This window comes from Oncorhynchus nerka, linkage group LG22 (genome assembly GCF_034236695.1).
Source record: "Oncorhynchus nerka isolate Pitt River linkage group LG22, Oner_Uvic_2.0, whole genome shotgun sequence".
NCBI lineage: Eukaryota > Metazoa > Chordata > Actinopteri > Salmoniformes > Salmonidae > Oncorhynchus > Oncorhynchus nerka.
The window spans coordinates 98437322-98447397 of NC_088417.1; the positions used below are offsets into that span (position 1 = coordinate 98437322).

Sequence of the window (10076 nt, forward strand, 5' to 3'; positions counted from 1 at the left end):
AGACTACTATATTGGCAGTGTTTGGTTCTAGCCCACTGACTGAAGAGTACTATATGGGTAGTGTTTGGTTCTAGCCCACTGACTGAAGACTACTATATGGGTAGTGTTTGGTTCTAGCCCACTGACTGAAAACTACTATATTGGCAGTGTTTGGTTCTAGCCCACTGACTGAAGACTACTATATGGGTAGTGTTTGGTTCTAGCCCACTGACTGAAGACTACTATATGGGTAGTGTTTGGTTCTAGCCCACTGACTGAAGACTACTATATGGGTAGTGTTTGGTTCTAGCCCACTGACTGAAGACTACTATATGGGTAGTGTTTGGTTCTAGCCCACTGACTGAAGACTACTATATGGGTAGTGTTTGGTTCTAGCCCACTGACTGAAGACTACTATATGGGTAGTGTTTGGTTCTAGCCCACTGACTGAAGAGTACTATATGGGTAGTGATTGGTTCTAGCCCACTGACTGAAGACTACTATATGGGTAGTGCTTTGGTTCTAGCCCACTGACTGAAGACTACTATATGGGTAGTGATTGGTTCTAGCCCACTGACTGAAGACTACTATATGGGCAGTGTTTGGTTCTAGCCCACTGACTGAATAATGCTATATTGGCAGTGTTTGGTTCTAGCCCACTGACTGAAGACTACTATATGGGTAGTGTTTGGTTCTAGCCCACTGACTGAAAACTACTATATAGGTAGTGTTTGGTTCTAGGCCACTGACTGAACACTACTATATGGGTAGTGTTTGGTTCTAGCCCACTGACTGAAGACTACTATATGGGTAGTTTTTGGCTCTAGCTCACTGACTGAAGACTACTATATGGGTAGTGTTTGGTTCTAGCCCACTGACTGAAGACTACTATATGGGTAGTGATTGGTTCTAGCCCACTGACTGAAGACTACTATATGGGTAGTGTTTGGTTCTAGCCCACTGACTGAAGACTTCTATATGGGTAGTGATTGGTTCTAGCCCACTGACTGAAGAGTACTATATGGGTAGTGTTTGGTTCTAGCCCACTGACTGAAGACTACTATATGGGTAGTGTTTGTTTCTAGCCCACTGACTGAAGACTACTATATGGGTAGTGTTTGGTTCTAGCCCACTGACTGAAGACTACTATATGGGTAGTGTTTGGTTCTAGCCCACTGACTGAAGACTACTATATTGGCACTGTTTGGTTCTAGCCCACTGACTGAAGACTACTATATGGGTAGTGTTTTGTTCTAGCCCACTGACTGAAGACTACTATATGGGTAGTGTTTGGTTCTAGCCCACTGACTAAAGACTACTATATGGGTAGTGTTTGGTTCTAGCCCACTGACTGAAGACTACTATATGGGTAGTGTTTGGTTCTAACCCACTGACTGAAGACTACTATATGGGTAGTGTTTGGTTCTAGCCCACTGAACGAAGACTACTATATTGGCAGTGTTTGGTTCTAGCCCACTGACTGAATACTGCTATATTGGCAGTGTTTGGTTCTAGCCCACTGACTGAAAAAACTACTATATGGGTAGTGTTTGATTCTAGCCCACTGACTGAAGACTACTATATGGGTAGTGTTTGGTTCTAGCCCACTGACTGAAAACTACCATATGGGTAGTGTTTGGTTCTAGCCCACTGACTGAAAACTACCATATGGGTAGTGTTTGGTTCTAGGCCACTGACTGAAGACTTCTATATGGGTAGTGATTGGTTCTAGCCCACTGACTGAAGACTACTATATGGGTTATTTTTGGTTCTAGCCCACTGACTGAAGACTACTATATGGGTAGTGATTGGTTCTAGCCCACTGACTGAAGAGTACTATATGGGTAGTGTTTGGTTCTAGCCCACTGACTGAAGACTACTATATGGGTAGTGTTTGGTTCTAGCCCACTGACTGAAGACTACTATATGGGTAGTGTTTGGTTCTAGCCCACTGACTGAAGACTACTATATTGGCAGTGTCTGGTTCTAGACCACTGACTGAAGACTACTATATGGCTAGTGTTTGGTTCTAGCCCACTGACTGAAGACTACTATATGGGTAGTGTTTTTTTTCTAGCCCACTGACTGAAGACTACTATATGGGTAGTGTTTGGTTCTAGTCCACTGACTGAAGACTACTATATTGGCACTGTTTGGTTCTAGCCCACTGACTGAAGACTACTATATGGGTAGTATTTGGTTCTAGCCCACTGACTGAAGACTACTATATTGGCAATGATTGGTTCTAGCCCACTGACTGAATACTGCTATATTGGCAGTTTTTGGTTCTAGCCCACTGACTGAAGACTACTATATGGGTAGTTTTTGGTTCTAGCCCACTGACTGAAGACTACTATATGGGTAGTGTTTGGTTCTAGCCCACTGACTGAAGACTACTATATGGGTGGTGTTTGGTTCTAGCCCACTGACTGAAGACTACTATATGGGTAGTGTTTGGTTCTAGCCCACTGACTGAAGACTACTATATTGTCAGTGTTTGGTTCTAGCCCACTGACTGAATACTGCTATATTGGCAGTGTTTGGTTCTAGCCCACTGACTGAAGACTACTATATGGGTAGTGTTTGGTTCTAGCCCACTCACTGAATACTGCTATATGGGTAGTGTTTGGTTCTAGCCCACTGACTGAAGACTACTATATGGGTAGTGTTTGGTTCTAGCCCACTGACTGAAGACTACTATATGGGTAGTGTTTGGTTCTAGCCCACTGACTGAAGACTACTATATTGGCAGTGTTTGGTTCTAGCCCACTGACTGAATACTGCTATATTGGCAGTGTTTGGTTCTAGCCCACTGACTGAAGACTACTATATGGGTAGTGTTTGGTTCTAGCCCACTGACTGAATACTGCTATATGGGTAGTGTTTGGTTCTAGCCCACTGACTGAAGACTACTATATGGGTAGTGTTTGGTTTTAGCCCACTGACTGAAGACTACTATATTGGCAGTGTTTGGTTCTAGCCCACTGACTGAATACTAGTGTATGGGTAGTGTTTGGTTCTAGCCCACTGACTGAAGACTACTACATGGCTAGTGTTTTGTTCTAGCCCACCAACTGAAGACCACTATATTGGTAGTGTTTGGTTGTAGCCCACTGATTGAAGACTACTGTATGGGTTGTTTTTGGTTCTAGCCCACCAACTGAAGACGACCATATGGGTAGTTTATGGTTCTAGCCCACCGACTGAAGACTACTATTTAATTAGTGTTTGGTTCTAGCCCACCGACTGAAGACTACTATGTGGTTAGTGTTTGGTTCTAGCCCACCGACTGAAGGCTACTATATGGGTAGTGTTTGGTTCTAGCCCACTTACTGAATACTTGTTTATGGAGAGTTTTTGTTTCTAGCCCAAAAACTGAATACTAGTGTATGGGTAGTGTTTGGTTCTTTCCCACTGACCAAAGACTACTATATGGGTAGTGTTTGGTTCTAGCCCACCAACTGAAGACTACTATTTAATTAGTGTTTGGTTCTAGCCCACCGACTGAAGACTACTATGTGGTTAGTGTTTGGTTCTAGCCCACTGACTGAGGACTACTATATGGGTAGTGTTGTATTCTAGCCCAATTACTGAAGACTACTATATGGGTAGTGTTTGGTTCTTTCCCACTGACCAAAGACTACTATATGGGTAGTGTTTGGTTCTAGCCCACCAACTGAAGACTACTATTTAATTAGTGTTTGGTTCTAGCCCACCGACTGAAGGCTACTATATGGGTAGTGTTTGGTTCTAGCCCACCAACTGAAGACTACTATTTAATTAGTGTTTGGTTCTAGCCCACCGACTGAAGACTACTATGTGGTTAGTGTTTGGTTCTAGCCCACTGACTGAGGACTACTATATGGGTAGTGTTGTATTCTAGCCCAATTACTGAAGACTACTATATGGGTAGTGTTTGGTTCTTTCCCACTGACCAAAGACTACTATATGGGTAGTGTTTGGTTCTAGCCCACCAACTGAAGACTACTATTTAATTAGTGTTTGGTTCTAGCCCACCGACCAAAGACTACTATATGGGTAGTGTTTGGTTCTAGCCCACCAACTGAAGACTACTATTTAATTAGTGTTTGGTTCTAGCCCACTGACTGAAGACTACTATATGGCTAGTGTTTGGTTCTAGCCCACTGACTGAAGACTACTATATGGGTAGTGTTTTGTTCTAGCCCACTGACTGAAGACTACTATATGGGTAGTGTTTGGTTCTAGTCCACTGACTGAAGACTACTATATTGGCACTGTTTGGTTCTAGCCCACTGACTGAAGACTACTATATGGGTAGTGTTTGGTTCTAGTCCACTGACTGAAGACTACTATATTGGCACTGTTTGGTTCTAGCCCACTGACTGAAGACTACTATATGGGTAGTATTTGGTTCTAGCCCACTGACTGAAGACTACTATATTGGCAATGATTGGTTCTAGCCCACTGACTGAATACTGCTATATTGGCAGTTTTTGGTTCTAGCCCACTGACTGAAGACTACTATATGGGTAGTTTTTGGTTCTAGCCCACTGACTGAAGACTACTATATGGGTAGTGTTTGGTTCTAGCCCACTGACTGAAGACTACTATATGGGTGGTGTTTGGTTCTAGCCCACTGACTGAAGACTACTATATGGGTAGTGTTTGGTTCTAGCCCACTGACTGAAGACTACTATATTGTCAGTGTTTGGTTCTAGCCCACTGACTGAATACTGCTATATTGGCAGTGTTTGGTTCTAGCCCACTGACTGAAGACTACTATATGGGTAGTGTTTGGTTCTAGCCCACTGACTGAAGACTACTATATGGGTAGTGTTTGGTTCTAGCCCACTGACTGAAGACTACTATATGGGTAGTGTTTGGTTCTAGCCCACTGACTGAAGACTACTATATGGGTAGTGTTTGGTTCTACTACTGAAGACTACTATATTGGGTAGTGTTTGGTTCTAGCCCACTGACTGAAGACTACTATATGGGTAGTGTTTGGTTCTAGCCCACTGACTGAAGACTACTATATTGGCAGTGTTTGGTTCTAGCCCACTGACTGAATACTGCTATATTGGCAGTGTTTGGTTCTAGCCCACTGACTGAAGACTACTATATGGGTAGTGTTTGGTTCTAGCCCACTGACTGAATACTGCTATATGGGTAGTGTTTGGTTCTAGCCCACTGACTGAAGACTACTATATGGGTAGTGTTTGGTTTTAGCCCACTGACTGAAGACTACTATATTGGCAGTGTTTGGTTCTAGCCCACTGACTGAATACTAGTGTATGGGTAGTGTTTGGTTCTAGCCCACTGACTGAAGACTACTACATGGCTAGTGTTTTGTTCTAGCCCACCAACTGAAGACCACTATATTGGTAGTGTTTGGTTGTAGCCCACTGATTGAAGACTACTGTATGGGTTGTTTTTGGTTCTAGCCCACCAACTGAAGACGACCATATGGGTAGTTTATGGTTCTAGCCCACCGACTGAAGACTACTATTTAATTAGTGTTTGGTTCTAGCCCACCGACTGAAGACTACTATGTGGTTAGTGTTTGGTTCTAGCCCACCGACTGAAGGCTACTATATGGGTAGTGTTTGGTTCTAGCCCACTTACTGAATACTTGTTTATGGAGAGTTTTTGTTTCTAGCCCAAAAACTGAATACTAGTGTATGGGTAGTGTTTGGTTCTTTCCCACTGACCAAAGACTACTATATGGGTAGTGTTTGGTTCTAGCCCACCAACTGAAGACTACTATTTAATTAGTGTTTGGTTCTAGCCCACCAACTGAAGACTACTATTTAATTAGTGTTTGGTTCTAGCCCACCGACTGAAGACTACTATGTGATTAGTGTTTGGTTCTAGCCCACTGACTGAGGACTACTATATGGGTAGTGTTGTATTCTAGCCCAATTACTGAAGACTACTATATGGGTAGTGTTTGGTTCTTTCCCACTGACCAAAGACTACTATATGGGTAGTGTTTGGTTCTAGCCCACCAACTGAAGACTACTATTTAATTAGTGTTTGGTTCTAGCCCACCGACTGAAGGCTACTATATGGGTAGTGTTTGGTTCTAGCCCACTTACTGAATACTTGTTTATGGAGAGTTTTTGTTTCTAGCCCAAAAACTGAATACTAGTGTATGGGTAGTGTTTGGTTCTAGCCCACTGACTGAAGACAACTGTATGGGTAGTGTTTGGTTCTAGCCCACTGACTGAAGACTACTATATGGGTAGTGTTTGGTTCTAGCCCACTGACTGAATACTGCTATATTGGCATTGTTTGGTTCTAGCCCACTAAGTGAATACTGCAATATTAGCTTTGTTTGGTTCTAGCCAACCCACTGAAGACTACTATATGGGTAGTTTTTGGTTCTAGCCCACCAACTGAAGACTTCCATATGGGTAGTGTTTGGTTCTAGCCCTACGACTGAAGGCTACTGTATGGGTAGTGTTTGGTTCTAGCCCACTTACTGAATACTTGTTTATGGAGAGTTTTTGTTTCTATCCCAAAAACTGAATACTAGTGTATGGGTAGTGTTTGGTTCTAGCCCACTGACTGAAGACAACTGTATGGGTAGTGTGTGGTTCTAGCCCACTGACTGAATACTAGTTCATGGAGAGGTTTTATTTCTAGCCCAAAAACTGAATACTAGTGTTTGGGTAGTGTTTGGTTCTAGCCCACTGACTGAAGACAACTGTATGGGTAGTGTTTGGTTTTAGCCCATTGACTAAAGACTACTATATGGGTAGTGTTTGGTTCCAGCCCACTGACCAAAGACTACTATATTGGTAGTGTTTGGTTCTAGCCCACCAACTGAAGACTACTATATTGGTAGTGTTTGTTTCTAGCCCACCAACTGAAGACTACTGTATGGGTAGTGTTTGGTTCCAGCCTTCTGAATGAAGACTACTGTATGGGTAGTGTTTGGTTCTAACCCAGTGACTGAATACTACTGTATATGGGCACAAGTCAAGACCCAGACTCATAGTATAAGGTGAGACCCTAGATGCAGACACGGGAGGCAGATGGTTCGAGTCTCTGATATTTATTATAATCCAAGGGGTAGGCATGAGAATGGTCGTGGACAGGCAAAAGTTCATAAGGTCAGAGTCCATTAGTGGCAGGCAGGCTCGAGGTCAGAGCAGGCTGTATGGTCAGGCAGGTGGGTTCAGAGTCAAGGCAGGCAAGGGTCAAAACTGGGAGGACTAGCACAAACAGAGAAAAGGAAAAAGCAGGAGAACAGGACTTGACAAACAAGACGAACTGGCAACAGACAAGCAGGGAACACAGGAATAAGTACCCAGGGACTAATGAGGAAACAGGTGACACCTGGAGGTGGGTGGAGACAATCACAAAGACAGGTGAAACAGATCAGGGTGTGACACTATTGTATGGGTAAGTGTTTGGTTCTAGCCCACTGACTGAAGACTTCTGAATGGGTAGTGTTTGGTTCTAGCCCACTGACTGAAGACTTCTGAATGGGTAGTGTTTGGTTCTAGCCCACTGACTGAAGACTTCTGAATGGGTAGTGTTTGGTTCTAGCCCACTGACTGAAGACTTCTGAATGGGTAGTGTTTGGTTCTAGCCCACTGACTGAAGACTTCTGAATGGGTAGTGTTTGGTTCTAGCCCACTGACTGAAGACTTCTGAATGGGTAGTGTTTGGTTCTGTGCTGTAGAAGAGTGTTTTTCTACCTCGATATTTTGTTTTTCCTTTGCATCTTATCAGCTGTTGGCTACACATAGGCCGACCTGTTGAAGTTATAAGCTATTGGCTACACATAGGCCGACCTGTTGATGTTATTAAGCTATTGGCTACACATAGGCCGACCTGTTGAAGTTATTAAGCTATTGTCTACACATAGGCCGACCTGTTGAAGTTATTAAGCTATTGGCTACACATAGGCCGACCTGTTGATGTTATTAAGCTATTGGCTACACATAGGCCGACCTGTTGAAGTTATTAAGCTATTGGCTACACATAGGCCGACCTGTTGATGTTATTAAGCTATTGGCTACACATAGGCCGACCTGTTGAAGTTATAAGCTATTGGCTACACATAGGCCGACCTGTTGAAGTTATAAACTATTGGCTACACATAGGCCGACCTGTTGATGTTATTAAACTATTGGCTACACATAGGCCGACCTGTTGATGTTATTAAGCTATTGGCTACACATAGGCCGACCTGTTGATGTTATAAACTATTGGCTACATGTAAGCCGACCTGTCGAAGTTATTAAGCTGTTCACATTGCAACACTTCGAGAACTCTAGACAGGTCAGGCAGACATGAAAATGTCTGACACGTGTAAGGTTAGTTTGGAACAGAGAGAGAGGGCACTAAAAGCAATTACTTGGAGGGCAGAGTGGTTCTTCCACAACATATCTTACACATGGCTGCACTGTCTGGACTCATGGTAGAATGTGAAAAATTGAGGTTGTGGTTATAGTGCACGACCAACATTTACAGAAGATGTTGGCTTTTCAGATCTAATAATGATTGAAATGTTTATATCATTGACACTGCACGTTTTACATAAATATTACTGTTATATAACTTTATAAATTATGTATATATGCGGAAAAACTTAACAAGAATGATGTACACACACACACACACACACACACACACACACACACACACACACACACACACACACACGTCATAGAGGGGGTGTAGTGTATGTTTATAACCTGATATTTATCTAAGACAGGTACACAGGTCTGTTCTACCTCACCCAAAATCACATCTTCACCTCTCTCTCTCTCTATGTAGGATCATTCCTACATATGACTACTAACATATTCTCTCTTCTTCTTCTTCTTCTTCTCATCCTACCCTGTCTCTCTGTGTTTTGTCTTCCCTTCCCTCCTAAAGCGTGCAAAAGAAAAGAACAAGACCCAAGCAAGGAAAGGAACAACACACCAAAGAAATCCCGGCTGGTTTTTACTGACCTGCAACGTCGCACCCTGCTGGCCATCTTCAAGGAGAACAAGCGTCCGTCCAAAGAGATGCAGATGACCATCTCTCAGCAGCTGGGACTGGAACTCACCACCGTCAGCAACTTCTTCATGAACGCCCGCAGGCGCAGCCTGGACAAATGGATGGACGAGGGGAGTCCGGGAGGAGCCTCCACAGCCTCCAGCTCTTGTACCAAAGTGTGATGGATAGTGGGTGGGTGGGTGTGGGGGGGAGTTAGGGTTGTGGGAGGGTTGGGACGGGTCCGGTTGGGGGTAAGGGGCTGGGAAGGGGGGGGGGAGGGGGTCAGTGCACCAAGGAAGGGGCACGTCGATCCACCACTAGGAAACCAAAAACTTTTTACATTTTTCTTTTTCAAAATGAGTTTAAAAAGGAAAGGGGCTGTTTACTGGCAAAATGAAATCAGATCCGTTTATAAAAGATTTATGCGTTGATGAACAGAGTAAATCCCACCGCCCTTTGCACACTGCCTGAATGATACCACCAGTCCAAGGCTATTCTAATGTCTATCTGAAAACTAAAGCTTTATCATAATGAAACACAGTTCATTTGCTCTATTCTAGTTTTTTATAATGTCCCTCAAAACATTAGCCCACAAACCATAGACCAAGTATTATATGCTAATATATATATATATATATATATATATATATATATATATATATATATGATGTCAATTATATATATGCAATATTGGATTGAAACCACAGCTAACCCACCAAAGAATTAACCACAGAATGTCCTAAAAATCTCTCGGAGCAGGACTTCTTGACATCATCATATAGGATACTTATATTAACAATCCAATTACCCAGTATTATGTTTTCTAAATTCCAGTAATAAGTATTTTTTATTTTAAAAAAAATGTATTTTACCTTTATTTTACTAGGCAAGTCAGTTAAGAACAAATTCTTATTTTCAATGACGGCCTAGGAACAGTGGGTTAACTGCCTGTTCAGGGGCAGAACGACAGATTTGTACCTTGTCAGCTCGGGGATTTGAACTTGCAACCTTTCGGTTACATAATAACTGGAATAATGCAGACTACATATTAAATATATCTATATACACACATACATACATGCATACATACATACATACATACATACCTATAAGCA

At 42.7% G+C, this 10076-nt stretch overlaps 1 protein-coding gene across 1 annotated transcript in view; it reads left to right on the forward strand.

Moving 5' to 3' along the window:
- LOC115122474 (one cut domain family member 2-like) overlaps positions 1-9143 on the forward strand; it is a 48944-nt gene extending 39801 nt beyond the window's left edge. Inside the window, exon 3 of the mRNA XM_065007754.1 lies at positions 8857-9143. Within this exon, the coding sequence (XP_064863826.1) occupies positions 8857-9143 (287 nt within the window). The remainder of the gene's footprint in view (positions 1-8856) is intronic.
- The last annotated feature ends 933 nt before the right edge of the window (positions 9144-10076 follow it).